This window comes from Ovis aries, chromosome 8 (genome assembly GCF_016772045.2).
Source record: "Ovis aries strain OAR_USU_Benz2616 breed Rambouillet chromosome 8, ARS-UI_Ramb_v3.0, whole genome shotgun sequence".
NCBI lineage: Eukaryota > Metazoa > Chordata > Mammalia > Artiodactyla > Bovidae > Ovis > Ovis aries.
In genome coordinates this window covers 76,401,486-76,424,174 of record NC_056061.1, presented here as the reverse complement: position 1 = coordinate 76,424,174, position 22,689 = coordinate 76,401,486, and the positions used below count along the sequence as shown (strand labels likewise).

General features: G+C 41.5%; 1 protein-coding gene across 4 annotated transcripts in view; it reads right to left on the bottom strand.

Moving 5' to 3' along the window:
• Window positions 1-3,252: 3,252 nt before the first annotated feature.
• CCDC170 (coiled-coil domain containing 170) overlaps window positions 3,253-22,689 on the bottom strand; it is a 95,161-nt gene continuing 75,724 nt past the window's right edge. For all 4 annotated transcript variants that reach the window (XM_027972606.3, XM_042253632.2, XM_042253633.2 and 1 more), the window contains 4 exons: window positions 21,469-21,642; window positions 18,656-18,898; window positions 8,190-8,426; window positions 3,253-6,034 (listed from right to left, as the gene is read on the bottom strand). In XM_027972606.3, coding sequence (XP_027828407.2) covers window positions 5,834-6,034; window positions 8,190-8,426; window positions 18,656-18,898; window positions 21,469-21,642 — 855 coding nt within the window. In that variant the 3' untranslated portion in view covers window positions 3,253-5,833. The remainder of the gene's footprint in view (window positions 6,035-8,189; window positions 8,427-18,655; window positions 18,899-21,468; window positions 21,643-22,689) is intronic.

The following is a 22,689-nucleotide window of genomic DNA, read 5'->3' as shown; positions in this document are numbered from 1 at the left end:
GCAGTGGAAGGAGAGGTTGCATCACTGTGGCATCAAAAGACACCAGCATTCACGTGACAAGAATCCAGCCACGGCAGCCGCACGGCACCCCGACACTGGCACGCCGGTGCCTGGATTAGCGTCTCGTTCCAGCTGATGGGATGCATGGCTACTCCACTGAGTTCTGACTGTGAGGTCAAGATTCCCATTCACAGTTATACCCATACTTATCCTTACACGAATCTCTCATTTCTTGTCTGATAACCTTAAAATAATCTAACTCAAGTGCCCAGAGAGGCAGAAAGAAAGGGAGTTGAATGTCACGGTATGGGAGTTAATGGAAGAGAATGTTTCAAGAAGGAAATGGTCAATTACATCAAATGTTTCAGAAAGATCAAGTAAGACACTTTAAAAGAAACAGATTTGTTAACAAAAAAAAATGTAAGAGCTGGGTGAGGGGAGACAGAGGCCAGGTTGCCATGGATGATGGCACGAATGGGACATAGGACCAGAAAAAGATGGCAGTACAAACCACACTTTCAACTGGTTCAACTGTGAAGAGAGAGAAAACCTTGGTTCTAAGTTGTGGAGTAGAAGGAGTGACATTTTTAAGACAAAAGAGATTTGAATATGTTCAAATGCTGATGGAAAGTGAAAGTGAAGTCGCTCAGTCGTGTCCGACTCTTTGCAACCCCATGGACTGTAGCCTACCAGGCTCCTCTGTTCATGGGATTTTCCAGGCAATAGTACAATAGTATTGAAGTGGATTGCCATTTCCTTCTCCAGGGGATCTTCCCAACCCAGGGATCAAACCCGGGTTGCCCACATTGTAGACAGACACTTTACCGTCTGAGCCACCAGGGAAGTCCAATGCTGATGGAAAGAAGCTACTAATGGGGAGGTTGAAAACAGTTGAGAGAGGAAAACAACTAATAGGGCTAAGTTGCTGAAGATATAAGAGGCCAGGTAGAGGGAATAACCCAAGGCGGGAGGAGAGAAGGAGGCAACGATGGGTGGGCACATGTACTGGGCTATGTTAGGATCAGATATTAAAGGTATTTCCTGTAATGACTTCTATTTTCTGGGTGAAGTAGGAAAAAAGATTATTGGCTGACAGTGAAGAAGGAGGACACAAGGTAAGAGCCTTGAGGGAATGGGGAACATTTGCAACAGTCATTTTGGAAAATGGCAGTGAGATCTAACCAGGAATATGGTGAAGGATTACCAGTTGGTGCGAAGGGCTCAAGTGAGATCAAAGGCCATGGGTCCGGCATAACAGCCGTGCTTTCACGTGATTTCCAGTCTCATTCAGGGAGCAGAGAAAGCAGCAAAAACATTGCTAGTTGGGATTAATTCCAAGTTAAGGGAAGAAGGGCAAGGGAACAAGAAGTTTAGGAAGAGAATGATTGAGGAAATATCTTGGCTGGCTCCAGATGGAGTGAAGACTAGCAAGACTAGTAGGGAGAAAAATATGAGGACCAAGGGATCGCAAAGAACAGCTATTTGGGAGTAAAAGATGGAGTTCTGGGATATAAGAGGCTCTGGAGAATTTAAGATTTCAGAGGTGGAGAAGTTCTAGGTGATTAGAAGGTCCTCAATTTGGCCATGTGCAATAGATTGTGCTGTCTGTCCTTCCAGGTTCTCTTTCTCGGGGGAGCTTTCTATTTTTACATGTGGTTCTTATTGAACAGATTACCCTGGAGCTTCACCCCACCCTCACTGCAGGGGTTGGCATGGGTGAAAGTCAGTGAGCTCATCCTTCTAGCTACAGTGATTGACTCAGGGGTGGGTATATGACTAAGAAGAGATGATCAGACCATTTCCTGAGATTTCTTCCATGAATGTTAGAGGCAAATCTCTCTTTCTCAGCTCCGTTTCTAACTTATGAAGATCTTGTAACTGCTTATGAGCATCTTTCTTGGCAGCCTAGAGAAACCATCTCCAGAAGGAGCAAGTAAGTCCAACGTACAAAGACAAACAAATCAAGCATAGACAAAAGATGGATAAAAGCAAAAAGAATCAGAAAACAATGTTCAATCCCTGGATCTAGCCATGCTGAAGCTAGTCTAACCCTGGATCTTTCCACGGGGCTCCCCCAAATCTTTCTGCTTAAGGTGCCATGCCATGCTAAGTCACTTAAGTAGAGTCCAACTCTTTGTAACCCCATGGACTATAGCCCTCCAGGCTCCTCTGTGCGTGGGATTCTCCAGGCAAGAATACTGAAGTGGGTTGCCGTGCCCTCCTCCAGGGAATCTTCCCAACCCAGGGATAGAATCCACATGTCCTGTGGCTCCTGCATTGTATATTCCTTACCACTGAGCTGCTGGGGAAGCCCCTGTTTAAGGTAGTCTACATTAAAAATAACACTGTGCTCAGTTGCCTCAGTCGTATCCAACTCCTTGTGACCCTATGGACTGTAGCCCCACCAGGCTCCTCTGTCCATGGGATTTCCCAGGCAAGAATACTGCAGTTGGTTGCCATTTCTTTCTCCAGGGAAGGTCTTCCCAACCCAGGGATCAAACCAGGGTCTCCTGCAGTTCCTGCATCACAGGAGGAATCTTTGTCACTGCTTTAATCTTCAGTCTAGGAAGTGAGTAGATGAAACGAAGAAGGTAAAGATATGAGAGCTGAGATGGCCGAGAAACTAAAGATAGAATATTGCACCGGTTTGCTTTACAGACTTGAAAGTCATCTAAGACAAAGACAGTACTTGATGGGACTGGAAAAGACACCTCTGAACCATTTTGACGGTCGTAGGTAGGAAGAATAGAAAAGATGTTAGTAGGTAGCTGCTATAAGGATAGAAAGTTATATGTTAGCAGGAGCCTCAAAAGAATGATGCTTTTTATACAAAGGCGAAAGAAGAATAGGGTGGAGCTTGCAGAGGGGAAAGGGAAACATCCAGACCCCACTTGCTGAAGAGAAGTTAATGGGGTTTGTGATAATGGAGATAAGATCGCTGCTGGGTAAAGCGGGTGGAGCCTTCTCAGTCAAAGGTTATGTAACCATGAGATGCTTCCCCAGTGAAAATTAGGCTCCATTTCTAAGTCCTAAATATGACTACGGGACTTCCCCAGTGGCTCAGACGGTAAAGCATCTGTCTACAATGTGGGAGACCCAGGTTTGATCCCTGGGTCAGGAAGATCCCCTGGAGAAGGCAATCCACTCCAGTACTATTGAATAACATAGACATTCTTTACCAGCTTTTCCACCTACCACTCTTTGTCCTTGAATCACTCACAGTTCATCTGAAAGACAAAGTAAAACTGGAAATTTAGATGGATCAGGTTTAAATTTATTTTTCTTAATTGAGATATTCCATGCATATATTCAAATGCCTCAGACAATGATCGGAATAACAACCTCAGTAGCAATGATCACTCAAGTGATTCAGTAGAATAGTTCATGTTAAATATTTTAACACTCTGTTTAGAAAATCACATCACACTAATGCATTTTATTGGACAACATAAAATATACATGGATATTACCAAAGAACAAAATCTAACACAAATTTTATGAAGCTGGCCTGCCAGCTCTGGAATGAAGCCACAGAGGGAAAGAGGACAACAAGCTAGCGCTTCAAGAAGGAGGGTGATAGCTTTACTAAAGGGTTGTCAATGTGTCCAAATGACACACACTTACTGTGCCTGTGGACATATGTACACAGGCAGAATTTATTTTCCTTATCCCATGTAGACGTAGTCTTTCCACCAGAAATTCCTAAAGATTATATTCAAGGTTTTAAATCTCTCTATGTGTATTAAAGATGATTGCATCTGTGCTTGAGTTATATATTGGAAATATTATATAAATGTCTCTTTGGATAAATGGAATATAATTCTGTATGATAAAGAGAAAGTACAGTACTAACCACTCCAGACCCTTTTTAATCCCTTATATGAGCATAGAAATAGAATTAATGAATAAAATTAATAAATCAAAATAGAAAAATAATATTATGACACAGTTAAGTGATGTTGTTAAAAGTAACCTTTGAAGAGTGTAGAAAGGAAACGTACAGAGAAAATAAATGAAGTTCATCAAAGCGTGTATTTGGAAAATGATAACAGAGTGAATGTACAGAAACTGATCTCCCCCTGCCCTGGACCTGCCCCTCATACCCCCCAGTAGACCGTGTTCTGTGGGCTGGTTGGAGCAGAACCACTCAGCACTTCCATCCCCCAGGGACCCAAAGAGTGAAGTCGCCCTCTCCACTGAGGTGAACGTGGTCCAGAGCAGCAGCTACTGCACCTCTGGAGACGTGAAGGATCTCCAGAGACCTCAGACTTTCCCCTGGGAGAATACACAGCTACCTCCCCCAGTGTGCAGAGCTGGTCCATGTCCTCAGTCAGGGCTGTGTAATAGCAAATGCATGTGATGGGAAAAGCCAGGCAGAGATGACCCATCTCCCAGCAGAGTCCCTTGGTCATGATCCCTCTACGTCAGCTGTCATCCAATCTGTGTGAAACTCATTTCCTTTCTTCTAGAGTCTTCATTTTCTCTTAATGTTTGGGTAGAGTCTATTTTCTTCCTTCTCCTTTAATTAGACACTCATGCTTTGTTGAGGGATTGTAAAAAAAAAAAATTTTTTTTGGAGGAAAGAAATAAGAATATTGCCCAAAGAGAAACATGTTTTTCTTGGGAAGATAAGAATATGGTTTCCTGGAAAATATTTGTGAAGCAGAAATTTAAAAGGAAGACATAAAATAATAGAAATGCACTATATAATCTCCATCTTGAAAACGTTAGCCCTGTTGTCAGTACATTTGATATAAAGTAAAAGTAAAGTGAAAGTCACTCAGTTGTGTCCGACTCTTTGCGACCCCATGGACTGCAGCCCACTAGGCTCTTCTGTCCATGGAATTCTCCAGGCAAGAATTACTGGAGTGGGTTGCCATTTCCTTCTCCAGGGGATCTTCCCCACCCAAGGATCAAAACTGGGTCTCCTGCATAGTAGGCAGATTCTTTACCATCTGAACCACCAGCAAAGCCCCTTACATTTGATATATTGGTGAATAAACTGTATAGATTTTCTTTATCTTATAGGTATTTTATGTTAAAGTTTTTACTTTTCAAGTACAGAGCTCAGCTCTGTTCAAACATTAAAGATTACCACAATGGTTGCAACATTTAAAAGAGGTACTTTTTTTTTTTACAGGACCTCAGACTTAAGTGTGTTTCACTCAAATAATTAGGTATATGGCTTTTTAAAGAAATCATATGGGTTACACTTATAAATCTCAGTCACTTTTGGGCTTCAATCCTTGATTGTAAGGATGTTTTCCTTCCTTTGTGGTACAGGTAATTTTCACCAGAATCACAGGAGTTCAAGAGAAACAGAAAGACTGAAATAACAGAAAAGGTGCGGCCTTGGATACAGAGCCAGTGTAGCATTTATTCTGGTTCTGTCAGTAATTAACTGCAATCATAGGCAGGTAACCAAGATCACCTCTCTGAGCCTCAGAGAGGTTATAAAATAAAAACATTACAGTTTCTCCACATTATTTTTACAAGAATTAAAATGGGTAGTAGAATCCCTGACTCATAATAGATACCACATAAATGTTCATTCCCTACCATCATTTCCAGATCTAGATACTCAATCTAGTAAAATTTGTCTTGAGTCCCAAAGTGCTAGCAAATAAAGTAATAGTTGTTTATAGTGCCAAACACTTAGCTGAGGATGGCACTCTTAAGATCCTTTTTTGTCCATGATGGATTCTTGCAGTATCATCAGAGAGTGCAACAGTCACACCCTGATCAAATTTCAAAGGATTGGGGAATTTATGAAATTGAGAATTGTGTCCTATCTCTCTCTCACCATCTCCACCTCCCTCAAGAGATACAGTGTTCAGTGAGGAAGTTGTAAGTGGCCCTGTGGGGGCCTATCTTGCTTTGCAGTCACATCTTTGAGGCAGGCACAGGTGACAAAGTGATGCTGGTGTGCATGGATCAGTCTTTCCAGACATTTGATGATTTCATAGTCAGGAAGAGCAAGACTCATCATGTTCAAGCCCAGCATCTGAGAAACCACCTCCCTGAAGTCCACCAGCTGCAATAGCAAACAAAACCACATGAATCGAGAGAACAGATTGCAGCAACACTGCCAGATCAAAGGCAATCCAAACACCCGTGGAAAACCGAGGTCTGCATGAGCTAGCCTAATTACTTACTCTCATTACTCTCCAGTTAATTCTCTCATTTATAAAAAAGATGAAGAAGAAAGAAGAGGGTATGGAGGAGGCTAGCCTACAAAATTACCTCTAAAGTCCTTTCAGACACCAACTTTCAGCAATTTCATAACTGCTTTTCTTTTTATTTACTTTTAATTGGGGGATGATTGCTTTACAACATTGTGTTGGCCTCCGCCATACATCAACATGAATCAGAAATAGATATAAGTATGTCCCCTCCCTCCTGAGCCTTCCACCCACCTCTCACTCCATCCTACCCTCTAGACAACCACTTTTATGATGAGACAATTAATGCGGTAGTAGTAGTAAAGTCACTCATTTCTGTCTGACTCTTTGGGACCCCATGGACTGTAGCCCATCAGGCTCTTCTATCCATGGGATTCTCCAGGCAAGAATGCCAGAGTGGATAGCCATTTCCTTCTCCAGGGATCTCCCCGACCCAGAGATCAAACCTGGGTTACCGGCATTGCAGACAGATTCTTTACCGTCTGAACTACCAATTAATGTGGTATCAGCTACCAAATCAAGAAACCCAGTTCAGCAACTATAAAGGAGACTCTGGCCTTGATAAGATTTCATTTTCTCACTTCCAGGGTGAATGAGCAACCTACCTACCTACCTCCCATGCCTGTTCTGAAGTTCAGATCAAATGAAACGATAGTCGACTGTGTATGTGTTCTGCACACTAAGAAATGCTTTACAATTGTTGGTGTGGTTGAGTGTGTCACATGATAAATGCTTATGCCCTGCAGCGTTAACTGGGCAATGGACCTCTTCAACTAAAGGAAGAGACAATGGCAGAAGTATGAGCTGATGAATATGGAGGACTTCTAAGTGTTGATCAAATCACATCACATGGATTGCCATTTCACAGCACACTGGACTCTCTGGGACAATTATTTGTCCATCACAAAAGGAGAAATGGGAGTTTGGGGCCAGAGAAGATGGACAACATGTGACTTATACCCCCTCAATTCTCACAGACTGGTTGCTGTGATTCTAGCCAAAAGCAGTAGTAGATCAACTAGAGATGGCCAGATGACCCCTTCCATTTCAGAAAAGGTGTGAACCAATCCAGAGACAGATGTTCCTCCAGGAGAAGTGCCGTCCAAACATCATCTCCGTGTACTCATTAACTTCCCAAGCCCCTTCCTATGCTGAGTCCAACATGGGAAACCAAACACTCTCTCCAGCCTAATCTCCCCAGTGAAAAGCTTTCCTCAAACTTTTCCACCCTTCTGAATATGGCCAAAGCCATTAAATGCTGAGAAGTTCCCACTGAGACCACTCACTCTTGGAGTTTGGCCTTCCTCAGCTCTGCCTGACACATGAGCCAAAGCAGAGGCTGCTAAAGAGAAAAAATATCCTGGGATCAGAGTCCTCACTGTGCCCTTCTGGGCTGCAGAGAGCGAGCGAGATGAAAGCCAAAAGCAGGGGTCAGGCTGCCCAGGACATGTTTCTTTCTGCCTGACCTCCTGATGGGCTCACCAGATAACACCCCGCCTTGCACCCAGCAGGCGCACAAGTTCTGTTTTATGGTTTCCATCTGGGCTCGGCCAGCCATTGGGTCTGGGTGCCACTGTTTGTGATTTGGGACCATTTCCTGCAACTGATCTCTGCTGGAGATAAAATTTCCCTCCTGAGGCTGAAGCCCTGGATAACGTTAGAAGATCTGGGATAACTCGAACTTCAGAGGCAATCAGCAAACATAATAATAAAAAAAAAACTCTCCATAGCCAGAACCTGGCTTTTCACAGGCTTTCCATGGCTTTGATAAGAATGTCTTTTTCTTTGCTACAATTCGTGCCATTAAAAGGTGAATTGCTTTTCTTAGTGGAGTAAATCATAATGGTTGTTTTGATGCCAAAAAGATGGGAGGGAGCAGATATAGATATGTTGGAATTATGTAGAAAGCCTAATTAAACGGTTATAAAGAGATACATGAATAATTATCACACTTTTGAATTGTTTTATCTTTCCAAAATAAGGTTTCACCCCCAGATTTCTACCCACCTGCCTTTCTCTCTTTTCTGCTTCTTCCAGAGATTTTTTTAGTGTCTTCATTTCACTGGTTACAACTTCTAGCATGTTCCTGGCCCTCTCTTTATTCTCCTTAGCCTCATGCTCTGTAGTCTCCAGTTCTGATTTGACAGACAGCAGCTTTTTCTCAGCTTTCTCCTTCATTTTTTCCAGTTTGTCTCTGGATTTATTTAGGTCTTCAATGGCTTTGGTCTGTTCCAAAGTTTTAATCTAAGAAGTCAAAGAGAATGCTAATAATTTTGTCTGCATTTATTTAGGAAAACTGTATAAACAAAACAAACCAGAAGTCAATGAAATTCACTTAACAACTTTTTTTAATAAACAAATAGTGGAATGCAAAATGATGTAACTGCTATGAGTAACAGTTGGCCTGTTTTCAAACTGTAAACACAGAGTTGACCCATGACCCAGCGATTTCACTCCAAGGTGCATAAATCCAAGAGAACTAAAAACTTATGTCCACACAAAACCTGTGCATAAATGTATCTAGTAGCACTATTCATGATCATCAAAAGCCTGAATATCCATTACTGGATGAGTAGATTGAGAAGATGTGGTATATCCATACAATAGAGCATTATACAGCAATAAAAAGGAACAATGTACGGATACATATGACAATACAGATAAGCCTTGAAAACATTATGCTAAGACAAAAAAGTCAGTCACAAAAGACCACTTATTGTATGATTCCATTTATAGGAAACATCCAGAAAAGTCCAGGGGCTGGTGGGAGTAGAGAATGAAGAGTAACTGCTGACAGATACAGGGTTTCTTTTTTGGGGTGATGAAAATATTCTGAAATTAGATAGCAGTGATGTTTACACAGTTCTGTGAATATACTAAAGACCACTGAATTGTATACTTTTAAAAGAGTGAGATTTATGGAATGTAAACTACATCTTGATGAAACTGAGATCAGAAAGCATATTTACAAAGAAGCCTCTCAGTTCAGTTCAGTTTAGTTCAGTCGCTCAGTCGTGTCCGACTCTTTGCGACTCCGTGAGTCGCAGCACGCCAGGCCTCCCTTTCCATCACCAACTCCCAGAGTTCATTCAGACTCGCGTCCATCAAGTCAGTGATGTCATCCAGCCATCTCATCCTCTGTCATCCCCTTCTCCTCCTGCCCCCAATCCCTCCCAGCATCAGAGTCTTTCCCAATGAGTCAGCTCTTCTCATGAGGTGGACAAAGTACTGGAGTTTCAGCTTCAGCATCATTCCCTCCAAATCCCAGGGCTGGTCTCCTTCAGAATGGACTGGTTGGATCTCCTTGCAGTCCAACGGACTCTCAGGAGTCTTCTCCAACACCACAGTTCAAAAGCATCAATTCTTCGGTGCTCAGCTTTCTTCACAGTCCAACTCTCACATCCATATATGACCACTGGAAAAACCATAGCCTTGACTAGATGGACCTTTGTTGGCAAAGTAATGTCTCTGCTTTTCAATATGCTATCTAGGTTGGTCATAACTTTTCTTCCAATGAGTAAGCGTCTTTTAATTTCATGGCTGCAGTCACCATCTGCAGTGATTTTGGAGCCCCCAAAAATAAAGTCTGACACTGTTTCCCCATCTATTTCCCATGAAGCCTCTAAAAAGGATCAAAAGGAATTCCTTTGAAATAAGTTAAGCAGTGCATATGGGATAGAAAAGCAGAAAGACTAGCTAGCAGAGCTCTGAATTTAGTTCTGAGCCTCCTAATAGTTCAGACAAGGCCTACGGTCATAGTCTCCAAGAAAAAGCAATAATTTGTGTTTCAATTTTATTGAAAATCATTTAAAGGTAACATCTGAAAGTAATAAAAATAAAAGATACCAAATAATGAGTGTGTGCTGTCTCCTCCCTCCCCCTTTCATTACATCCCTGCTTTCCTAAGAAGGAAGGATAATTTCTTGCTGCATCTACTCCCATCCTGTGGTTCCCAGGGTGAAGCTGAATAATGGGGAGAGTGTCAGGGAAGAAGAAAGCCTGAGAGACTAAACTGACCTACTGAGAGAGGAATGGAAAGAGTCTCTGTTAAGTAGGCTGCAAAAACTACTCTTGGAAGAAACTTGGGAGGATGGAAGAGGGACTTGTGAGGAGATGTAGGATGCCATGTAGGGAGGAAACCAAAGAGAGAGAAATGGAAAAAAGACGTTTTAAAACATTGCCACTCTTGAATGAAATCCTCCTTTGGTTTTCTTTTTTTCTTCTCCTTCTTTTTTTTTTTTTTTTTGAGTAACAATAATAAAGCAACCACTATCATTTAGTTTGTCAGACAGCTGATTGTTTATTGCTGAGGGATTTTGAGACTGTTGTGATTTCCCTAGACTGCATTTGGACGCTACCGTTAGAGATGAAAATCTTGACCGAGTCTTGGGGTTAGAGTGCATCTTCACAGAGACTGAGTTCCAGAATTATGGTGTAAGGAGCACAAGCTGACCTGACCTAAACTCTGAAGAGTCCTCCAGCACTTCTGGAAAGTCAGAGGAATGGTAGAAGCTATTCTCAGATTGGATTATGACACGCTATGGAAGAAAAGTGCCTGCTTGGGATACTGCTGTCCAGATGGAAAATCATCAGGTTTATATTGTCTGGGTGACATCATTAAACTGAGAAAGCTTGAGTCAAATGCCTAAACTTAAAACTTGTTTTTACCTACCATCTCACACACACACACACACACACACACACACACACACACACACACAACTTAAGAAACTAAATTCCTTTCCAGGCAAAGAGGAAGTTGATGGCAGACATGCTTGCACAAGTTCAACATTTTTTTACTGGTTTCATGAAGGAGAGAGGAAATCCCTTGGGAAACTGACAGCTGCTGCGGGACTTGCAATTGAGAAGGTATGAGAACAACTGCTACAGCTTGGGAAACACGGAGGAAATAAAAGCAACATCGAAGGGAAGGGGCTCTGAGTCAGTTTTCTAGTCAATGAAATAGCAGCAGTAGAGCAAGCACTCACGACAAGGAAATGGGGGCTGACCCTGGAGGTCATTCATCAATTCCAAGTTATCAAAATCCATATTTGAATATAGATGGTAAATCAGTACGAGTATATTACAATAATATCTCAGTGTTGATTCCTGGGTGCAGCTATTTTACTATGGTCACACAGAAGAATTCTCTTGTTCTTAAGAGATATCTGGGAAGTATTTAGGCATGAAGTGTCATGAGGTACTCTCAAATGATTCCTCTCTCTGTCTTTGTCTCTTTCTCATTATGCAAATTATAACCATCAGTAAAATGTTAACAATCTACATGAACAGTAGAAGAATGTCTGTTATGCTATTCTTGCAACTGTTCTATATGTTTGAAATTTCTCAGAATAAAAACTTGAGAAGGGAGCTTTCCCAGGCATGATTGAGGTGTATGTAAAGTATCCTATCAGTAAAAAAATTGTGAATATATATGTACATTTATTTATTAATTTATTATATGAACAAGAGCTCTAAAAATACATTCTGTATTTTTTCAAATATTTTACAAATAGGGGACGTTAGATGGGCAAAATCAGTATCAACCTTAAAACAAAGTGATCTCCCTTTCACAGAGATACCCTTCACATGCCAACAATCTCAGGGCTGCAGAGAAAATACAGGGTAAAGAGAGAAGTTTCTGGGATTGCTACATGGAATTAAAAATGTTGTATTAACAGAAGAGGAGATATATTCAGCCTTTCTGCTCAGCTTGGAAAAAACATTTACAGTGGGCCATCTACCAAAAGAGATGGAACACAGCTTGGAGAGTTAGAAGCACGTAAATCAAGTCCTAATGAGAAGAATTTATAGCCAAGAATTTCTCAAAAATATGAGACTTTATCACAGTCCTGAGGGCTGCCTGAATTCCTGTTGTCAGGGAGCGAATTACAGAGTCCAAGCCAAACCACCAGGACAGAACTGGGAGCCAACTTTGGGAAGGCGTTCTCAGCCTCCTAAGGCAAACAAGATTGCTGGGAGGGGAGCAGGGCAAATGGGTTTCTTAATCCAACTAAGGGAGCTTCTCAGAGTCAGCCCAGAGTTCAGTGAGAGTCTGTGTCCCTAAGTTTTTCCCAGTGGGTCTGAGATGGTCATAAACAGGACTGATGCACCATGCAGACCCCAGCCAGGATGGATCACATTCTGAGAGTTTCTCTTCTGGTGAATAATGTATCTGGCATCTGCCTCCTGGAGGAAAAGCATTTCAAATCTGGCGAACGATCCTCTCTTGTGTTACAAGGGCCAAAGGCCCTGAAAGAAAAGGTGATTAAATTTAAAATCTGATCTGTTGAATCTGCAAGGGGATCTACAAGCTTCACCTGGAGGGTTTTCTGGAGATTGTACAGAAAATAGGACCCTAAGGTTACAGCCACTATGGAGAACAGTATAAAAGTTCCTTGAAAAACTAAAAATAGATCTACCATATGACCCTGCAGTCCCACTCCTGGGCATATATCTGGAGAAACACATGATCCAAAAGGATACATGCACCCCAGTGTTCATTGCACCACAGTTTACAACAGCCAAGAAATGTCCATCAGCAGAAGAATGGATAAAGATGTGGTACAGGTATACAATGGAATATTACTCAGTTATAAAAAAGAAAGAAGGAACGCTATTTGCCACAACACAGATAGACCTGGAGATTATCGTACTGAGTGAAGTAAATCAAACAGAGAAGAAATATTGTATGACATCCCTTACATGTGGAATCAAAAAAGAAACGATACAAATGAACTTACAAAACAGAAAGAGACTCACAGACAGAGAACAAACTTAGGATTTCCAGCAGGGAAGGGATAATTAGGGACTTTGGGAAGGTCATGTACATATTGTTATATATGAAATGGATAATCAACAAGAACCTACTGTATAGCACATGGAACTCTGCTCAATGTTATGTGTTAGCCTGGATGGAAGGGAAGTTTGCAAGAGAGTGGATATATGTATATGTATGACTGAGTCCCTTTGCTGTTCACCTGAAACTATCACAACATTGTTAATCGGCTATACTCCAACACAAAATAAAAAGTTTAAACAAAAAACCAGGACCCTGCAGAAGCCCTGCACTGTACTGGCACTCTTTAAAGGGGGTGGGACAGCAGAGGAGAAGGGTTGTCCAGGGAAGCTGTATCCCTCCGCAAAGAACCCCAGAGATTTTGCTAGGCGGGAACAGTAGCAGAAATCAAAGGAAGCTGTTCTACTTTGCAGGCCGAGCTCACGGCCACTCCCCCACCTCACCCAGGAGGTCTTTTTTCACAGGTTCTGCTTGATGCACACATTCAAAGCTGGGTAAGTCCAGGGCAATTCAAGGTCAGTGAGTCAACATAATCAGAGCTCAGTTCATGATTGGTAGGTTTGGGGAAAAAATATAAACTAAGGTCACATGGGCTGGATTGGAGAGCATTCTGAAGTGTGGGAGGAGCATGGGAAGCAGAGTCAGTAAGCAGATGAGAGCTTTGCTGGTGGCTGAAGATTCTTATTCCCTTTGAGTGTGTCCTTGAGAGACTACCAGAAAGATAATGGTTGTTTTCCACTAGTTTCTGGTTATCTGACTACCGATTTTTGGCCACACTCCCTACTAAGATTGTGTCCTGTGGTACAGTCTGAAACCTCTCCATTGAATATCTGGTCTTCCTTTTTTTATTACTTCCCAGAATAAAGACCCATCTAAGTGAGCTCCCGGGACTAAGTTCCAGCCAATGAAGACTAAGAAGTGTTGTACTCTTTCTGGAAAACGGCTACTGGCTGTCCTTCCACCTTGCTTCCTGCCTCGTGCCTGGAATGAGGCAGAGCCCAGGTAGCTGGCTTGCCCTAAGAGGTAGTCTTGAGGAGGAAAGTTATTTCCAGGAAAGTAAAGCAGAGAGAACAAGCCAGGATTAGTGATGACTGTGAAGCTATCCTCCTAAACATGGAATGACTACGTCCATGCTTTCTTTCAGTGAGAAAGCAGCAAACATCTCTCCTGACCAAGCCACTGTTGTGCATTTCAGCCTTTTCAGCTGAAACTAATCAAAACTCACACCAGCTATGAAGCAACTGGCATTTCATGAGTTATGCAAAGAACTGGAGTCCTGCCACCTGTTTCAGTCCCTGCATTTGCATTCGTGCATAAGGCTATGCTTCTGCCAATTAGTAACACAACTTTAATTATCCTAGGTCAATGAAGAAAGAGCAAAGGTACAGTTAATACATAAATAATGTGTTCACGCCAAGTGGAGGCCACGCTGCATCATGATATATGTGCAAAGCATCTGCAGCAGCAACATAAAGGCACATAGTAGAATAATTCACTCTGTGAATTGATAATTCACTCTTAGACAACACAAACTGTCCACATGTCAGAACCAAAAGAGCCCATACCACACACAAGCAATTGGTACTATGCATTCTTAGTAATGGTGATTTCAGTGAAATAAAATCTAGCATAGTGAATTAATATTGCCCATCTTTAAACAGATATTTATTTCTTTGGCTGCACCAGGTCTTAGCTGTAGTACTCGGGATCTTTAGCTGTGCCATGTGGGCTCTAGTTATCTGACCAGGGTCAACCACGATCTGACAGGCCCCTACATGGGGAGAGCAGAGTCTTAGCCACTGGACCACAAGGGAAGTCCCCAATATTGCCAATTTTTAAATTCTAGTTTTATACTTTGTTTTGATTTCTAAGTTGATTTGGATTTTATAGTGGTAAACATGTAATGAGATTAAGAAATTTCTATATAGTATTAAGTTTGTATGTATGTAAGCAATATTAAAATAAAATTACTCTGGCTCAGCACAGGAAGGGGAAATATAGACAATATTTTTTCTTTCAAAAACAGATTTCTACAATGCTTATGTTTACCTGCTAAACTAAAATTTAGTAATTTATCAGGAAAGGTCTGCTTTTCCCTGGTCTAGAATTCAGGAGGAAATTTAATACATGGGTCTTTTAAAAGAAAGGTTTGAGTAAGCTAGGAGTCAAAGTCTTTGACAATGTTTTGCAATAGACATAGAAACACATTAAAAAAAACTGGCATGCAAATTTTCAAAACAGACTTATTCATCATAAACAAAAAAAAAAAATGGAAATAATCCAAACGCCCATCAGATACTGAATAAACAAAACATAGTATGTCCATACAATGGAATATTATTCAGCCATTAAAAAGAAATGTGATGGTTGTTTATGTGTCAATTTGACTGGGCCACAAGGTCCAGATATTTGGTCGAGCATTATCATGAATTTTCTGTGAGGGTGTTTCAGCATAAGATTAATATTTCCCTTCTGTAATGTGGGTGCACTTCAACCAATCAGTTGAAGGCCTGAATAGAAAAAAGACAGACTTCCCCTGAAGCAAGACAACTCTTCCAGCAGATAGCCTTTGGACTGGCTCTTCCCGGGTTTCCAGCCTGCTGGCTCATCCTGCAGATTCTGAACTTGCCAGCTTCTGTAATTATGTGGGTCACTTCCTTAAAATAAATCTGTGTGTGTGTGTGTGTGTGTGTGTGTGTGTGTGTACACATCCAATTAGTTCTGTTTCTTTGGATACCTCTGATTAATACAGGAATGAAGTACTGATCACAATATGGGTGAACCTCGAAAACACAGAAAGAAGCCAGAGGCAAAAGGCTCCGGCTCCATTACTCTATTTATGTGAAATGTCCAGAATGGGCAAATCCACAGAGATAGTAGCTCAATCAATAAAGAATCTGCTTCAGTGCAGGAGACCTGGGTTCAATCTCTGGGTCAAGAAGATGCCCTGAAGAAGGAAATGGCAACACACTTTAGTACTCTTGCCTGGAAAACCCCATGGACAGAGGAGCCTGGCAGGCTACAGTATGCACAGTCTCAAGAGTCAGACACGACTTAGCAACTAAATCATCATAGAGACAGAAAGTAGATTATTGATTTACAGAGTTTGAGGAAAGGATGAATATGGAGTTTTGTCTCTTGGGTTTTGGGGGGTTTTTTTAGGGGGTGGATAATGGAAAAATTCTAGAATTAGGGAATGGGGATAGTTGTACAACCTTGTCAATATATTACACCAAAAACTACTGAACTCTGTACTTTCAAAGAGTGAATATTATAGCATATAATTTCAATCTAAATTTTTAAAATAAAATACATAGAAATGTAGTCCAAATGACTGTTTTGGATTTACCATCTATAAATGGTGAAATTAATTCTTAATTGAATAAGAGTGTCCCCCCCTACCCATGCAAAAAATATGTCTACCAGAACCTCAGATTTTCATCTTATTTGTAAAAAGGGCCTTTGCAAGTGTAATTAAGAAGCTCAAGGTGAAATCATCTTGGATTTGGGTGGGTCCCAGATCCACTGGGGGGCTTCGCCAGTGGCTCAGATTGTAAAGAACCCTCCTGCAATGCAGAGACCTGGGTCTGATCCCTGGGGTGGGAAGATCTCCTGGAGGAGGGCATGGCAACCCACTCCAGTATTCTTGCCTGGAGAATCCCCATGCACAGAGGAGGCTGGTGGCTACAGTCCATGGGGTCACAAACAGTCAGACACAACTGGACGACTAAGCACAGCACAGCACAGCAGATCCACTGGAGCTGGTACTCAGCACTGAGTATAAAGCTTATTGTTTAAAACGTAGACCAGAACAGGTTATAGGACATAATTACCTCTACGATTTTCTCCTTGATGGTGAAAGAATTGAAAGAAAAGTTAAAAGGAACTCATTTTTCACTTAAGGATTGAACATTATAGAATACCCCATCCTGTACCACCTAGAAGCACTGTGCACACACCAGTGGTGTGTGCTCCACATTTGAAAACGTTGCTTGCAATGTTGATACTGGAATTGGAAATTCTCAAGCCAGCCACGGTGACCAGAAACACAACTTGAATAATCACATCATCCAAAGAGCAAAACTTCATTATGAGAATCAGGCTTTCTTGTGAAAAGGTTAAGTGGAAAGACGCTTGTAAATAATTAAAAATAACGCACTGAAAAAATGATGAAGACCTAAGGTCTAAGTCACTGAGACCAAAAGGGAACAAACTATAGACACAGCCCTCAGTTTCCACTTGCTGCTTCCTGCTTCCGCTCTCTGCTATCGCTAGGGTGACTCCTCAACGCTCTGGTTCACAGGGTTGTCTTGGGCCAGGCGTCCTATGGCCACTCTCACTACACTTAGCCAGGATCACGACTTAGGACATCTGCCCCAGAGTCTCTGATGGCGGGTCACTGTGTCCGTCACTTCAGAGGGTCACCCCCGCCTGCTCCCACAGCACACCATCCTTCTCACATCTTTAGCCACCTTCCACAGTCCCCATGGGCGCAAATGGAGCTTCAGGCTCTGGAATGGGTGCAGTCTAGGCCCGCTGCCCCAGCACTCCTGCAGCCTCCGCCAGCCAGGGTGGAACCAACTGCATGCTGACGTCAGGGATTCTCCCCATACCCACCAGACGCACACCCTAAAGGTCAATTTCAAGGTGTGAGCAGGGTGTCCAGGATACTTACCTCTGACACTTTCTCCTCACCCAGGGACCCCATCAGATGCTTTCCCTAGCTTCTCCTTCCTTTACATGCAAATGTGTCCCTTCCCCTGGGCTATGTCTGCCCTTCCCTTCTCTAGGGAAGCAAGCCTCTGTTTAGCTACCTCGTTCTGATGCCAGAAGGGCTTGGAGGAGGGAGGGGGGAAGAGCTAATGACTCAGAAGGGAAAATCGAGTGGGAACTATGCCCTAAGATATGGTTCTGCTACACAGATTCAACTGTTGGCTTTATTCCAGATTCCTTTTCCCAACTGATCTGTCTCCAGACTCAGAAACATTCCATTTCAGAGCCCTCATCTGCAGAGAGGAAGGACATCACTGTTGCCAGTATGCACGATGGGTGTACCCGCCAGGGATGCCAGTGTATATGAAATTAACATATTATTGCCAGGGGAATACACACGTGACATTTGAATATTTTTATTAAATCCGAAGTTTTCATTTCATTCTTCTCTATACTCATTAGAAGTCAAAGACCTCGAATCCAGGAAGCACATGGTCCCAGCCTGTCTGCCCTCTTCCCTGCTTGGTGTGACAATATCCCAAAGCATAACACACACCCTACTGCTGTCTGATCATTTTCAGCGAATACTTGTGTGTATTCATTTTCTCATCTTCTCTAAGCAAATGCCAATGCAAAAAAAAAAGTCTATATGATTCTTAATATCATAGTCACCCACACTTTGAAGAAATGTTTTTATTTTCTGTACATCACATCACCCCTTTTTTACTTGATTTTTCATTCAGCAACTATGGATGGCTTCATTTCAGATATTGAAGGGACACGAAGGTGATCTACCCTGCTGATTTGTGAAATTTGTTGCATTTTCTCACAGCTCTAGAAAATCAGAGAAAGTTTTCAGCTCTTTTTTTTCCTAGTGTGCCCCTTATAAGGCTGTCACTCTTTTGCATAAATTTTGATGGAAACACAAACAGTGACAAGGAAACACATTCTGAGCACTTGCCTTAAGTTCGTTGGTGTCAGCCAGTTTGGCTTTGAGCTCGGTGTTCAGCTCTCGACACACACTCAGCTCTTTCTGCAGCCTCTCCACCTTCTTCTGCAGCTTCCTGATGGTGGCATTGGCCTCATCCCGCTCCAGCATCACAGCTGAGCGCACCTGTTTCTCCTGCTCCAGGTGGGCTATTTTCTGCCGGAGGAGGTTCATGTGCAGCTCTTTGCTCTCCAGTCTTTCCTTCTGAGTCTTTAGCTGGTTTGATACAAAAAAAGGATTTTTTTTTTTTAGCTGTGAAATTCCATTCATTTATTTTTTAGGTTTTTTAAAATTTATTTAATTTTAATTGCGGGATAATTGCTTTACAGTATTGTGTTGGTTTCTGCCAAACATCAACATGAATCAGTCACAGGTATACATATGTCCCCTCCCTCTTGAGCCTCCCTCCTACCTCCCTCCCCAAGGGATTTTTTAAAATAATCATTGAAGAGTCAGTAAATATAAATGAATTCCTTAGATAATATTGATCTTTATCTATACTTCAATAAGACTAATTTGTAAACCATCAGAAAAAGGTTGTTGGATTCCTTTTCCTGATTGCATTTTTTTAATCCCTATTTTTCCAAGAATTAATTTGGTAGCTGCAAAGTATGAGACAAAAGAGCCACAGAAAATGCACCAAGGAGTATGCTTTCAATGTCCCATTCCCTCCAACATGATGTACATCATAATAAAAATGTAAAATTACTTTTAAAACTACTAAAATGAGCTTATCAAGAGCAGAACATAATAAGACAGACAAAATCCTCTCCAACATCCCATGGCAACTATGCTCACACTGGTCTTTTCTGAAAGAAGATACAGTGCAAATTAGCACCAAATACCCAGACCGACTAATTTCAACCATTTAGAAACAGGTTCAGTGGCACCAGACATGGGATTTGATATGTTTTTAACATAAGCTACATGAAGGAGATCTTGAGGAAAGCTTTATTTATATATTGAAGATTTTAGAAATAGGTGTTAATTCACCTTCAAGAAGGTGTTATTTCATTGTGTCTTTATAACACACCAGACCTATACCATCCTCAAACCAAGCTGAATAAGGTCTGCACTTGGCACTTAGCATTGACAGTCAAACTTAATGAAAGAATTGAAATGTTTTTTAGAAAAAGATTATGGACTCTAAAAGGAGAAAAAAATCCTCTTGGCCTTCACGTGTCACAATTAGTGATTGGAATATTAAGTATAGGAACCTCATTCATCTATTACAGACACTGAAAATTGGAATCATGTAGAAATAAAGAATCTTAGAGCTAAAAAACACCCCATTTTCTCCAGTTATATAATCTGCATTAGTAAAGTGTTTGAAAGTGTGAAGAACTTTGTGAAATACAGGCTTAACTATCTTACCAAACAGGGACAAGCAATGTCCGTGCCCACATCCTTTTTTAACAAGGCTCTTTTAGTATTTCTGTAACTAGCCTCCCTTCCCTGACCTTCTTCATGTCAAGTTCCACTCTATTGCAAATTTACCCTGGTAAACTCTGTACACTGGTCATTTTAATAATTATACAACACTTAAGAAAGAATAGTATTGGATATGGAGGGAAAATCAATTATCTGAGAACTTCAGAAAGAACCGCAGCTCAGTTTCATGTCTCTGATGGTAATAGGGGGTGTCTGCTTCCTTTTAGAAAATATTCCTTAAGACACCATAAATGGAGGTCATACATGAATAGAGCATCTTCTGTGAACCAAGAGCAAAAATGCTGTTTTTAAAAAATTAACATCATAAGATAGGTATCATTCCCATCTTAAATACGAGGAAATGAAGACAGAAAGGTATATAATTTGCCTAATGTCATACAGCGTGGTGGAGCCAAATTGAGAACCCAGATGTGAGTCATTAAGCAGCCTATACATGATAATTCTACCACAGAATTTTCTCCTAAGAACTATTCTAAGGATACATCTGTGTTTTCCTCTTTCTTTCCCCAATGCCAATAATTATATAACTAATAATTATGTTTTTATCCATTTCATCCATTCATTCATTTATGTAGTCTAAACTGTTTCTAAGTCTTCCTTTGAGTTAATGGAAAGTAAGCACTTCTCCCCTCTACTCTCTAGTGCAAGAGAGCTTATGTAAAAGCAAAAGATTTTACTCTCCTCTTCTCCCACAGTCATAGAAATAGTGATTTTTTTCAGCTAGGCAAATGGCTACAGAGTAAAGACTAGTTTCCAGCCTCCCTTGCAGCTAGGTTTAGCCATCAGAACACATTCTACTTCTGGGAGATAAACACAAGTTCATGTAGAAAACTCTGGGAGCCTCCTTTAAAAGATAGCTCCTGCATGCTCTTTTGCATTTCTCTTCTTCATTCCTTTCTTTTTTTAAACTTCTGCCTGGTCCTAGGTACTTCTGTGAACCATGGTCATGAGGACCACCCTAGGGATGGGAAATTGCTAACTGAAAAGAGCCTAGGTCCTGGGAAACTTTACAGAGCAGAGATGTCACATTCACCCTAAGCTGCTACCTCCAGAAATGTATGTTAGAAAAAAAAATACCAAAAGCAAAAAGCAAAACAACAACAAAACTACTTCTAATTGCTTGAGTCTGCAACTTTGGGCCTCTGTTACTCATAGTTAAACATAACCCTGGATGATACATTTACTTTCCCTTCAGGCTTGAAATCAAGACTCAGCTTCTGAACACATATTTGTATGTTTCCTATCCACATTGGCAAATATAGTAGAAGTACATTATTTTTCAAGATTTAAGTTTCTCAGAATTTCCTTCTCACAACACCCGCAATATTCCCTACCTTTCTCTGTAAATTGTGGGCGATCGTCTTGTTTTCAATGATTGCATTGCTCTCGAGGCGGACCAGCTGCTCTGTGCGAGCTAAAACTACATCCAGACGCATGTCAAAGCCAAGTTCAGCAGCCATCTGGTCCAACTTCATTTTCTCTGAAAGCTGATCCAGAAATTTAAGATACTAAACTCGAGAACAAAAATAAAAATGGGACACAAAAGTAGAGTTAATAAGCCATCTCACAGAATCTTTCTCTTTCTCCCAAGCTTACAGGTAGTTCTTATTAAACCCAGTACAGAGCCCAGCCGCTGACTCCAGTGCTTGGTGATGAATTCTTGAACCACCCTGCAAGCTCCATGCTCTGTTTCTTGTCCAGATTTTCCAGACTCTTCTGGTCAGTGGCCTTGATGTTTAGTCTAACATTACACATTCTTCTTAACCCTGTGTTGTTGTTTAGTTGCTAAGTCATGTCCGACTCTTTCGTGACCCCATGGACTATAGCCCCCCAGACTCCTCTGTCGATGGGATTTCCTAGGCAGTAACACTGGAGTGGGTTGCCATTTCCTCCCCCAACTCAGGGGATCTTCCCAACTCAGGGATCGAACCAGGTCTCTTGCAGTGGCAGACAGAGAATTTGCACTGAGCCACCTGGGAAGCTCTGCCATCCGACAAATGAGGCATGTCCCTGACTGCATCCACATCTCTCTGCTTTGGCTACATGCTGCTGCTACCATGACCCTCCCAGCCCCTGGAATCTACTGGCTAATCCAGCCCCTGCAGACCAGTCACCTACATACCTTCCATGGCAATTTTGTCCACCTAAGTGAGCCCTGGCCTCCACGGTGGAAACTGACCACTTAGCCAACCACTGTACTCTTCCTGGGTTCTAGTTCTACAAACCACACTAAAACCAGAGCTCTCTACACAAACAAACTTGGACAATGGTTTTGTTTAAGTTAAAATTCTTTAGAAAATGTCTTTTAAAGTTTTTAAGTATCAAGGATAAAGGAACAACTTTTTTTTAAAGTCTTTATTGAATTTGTTACAGTATTGCTTCTGCTTTGTGTTTTGGTTTTTTGGCTGGGAGGCATGTGGAATGTTATCGCCCAGGAATCGAACTCATACCCCCTGCATTGAAGGCAAACTCTTAACTACTGGACCACCAGGGAAGTCCCAACATTCTAAAATTAAGCTGTATCAGAAAAGTCAAAGTTCATAGTTTAGGAGGTA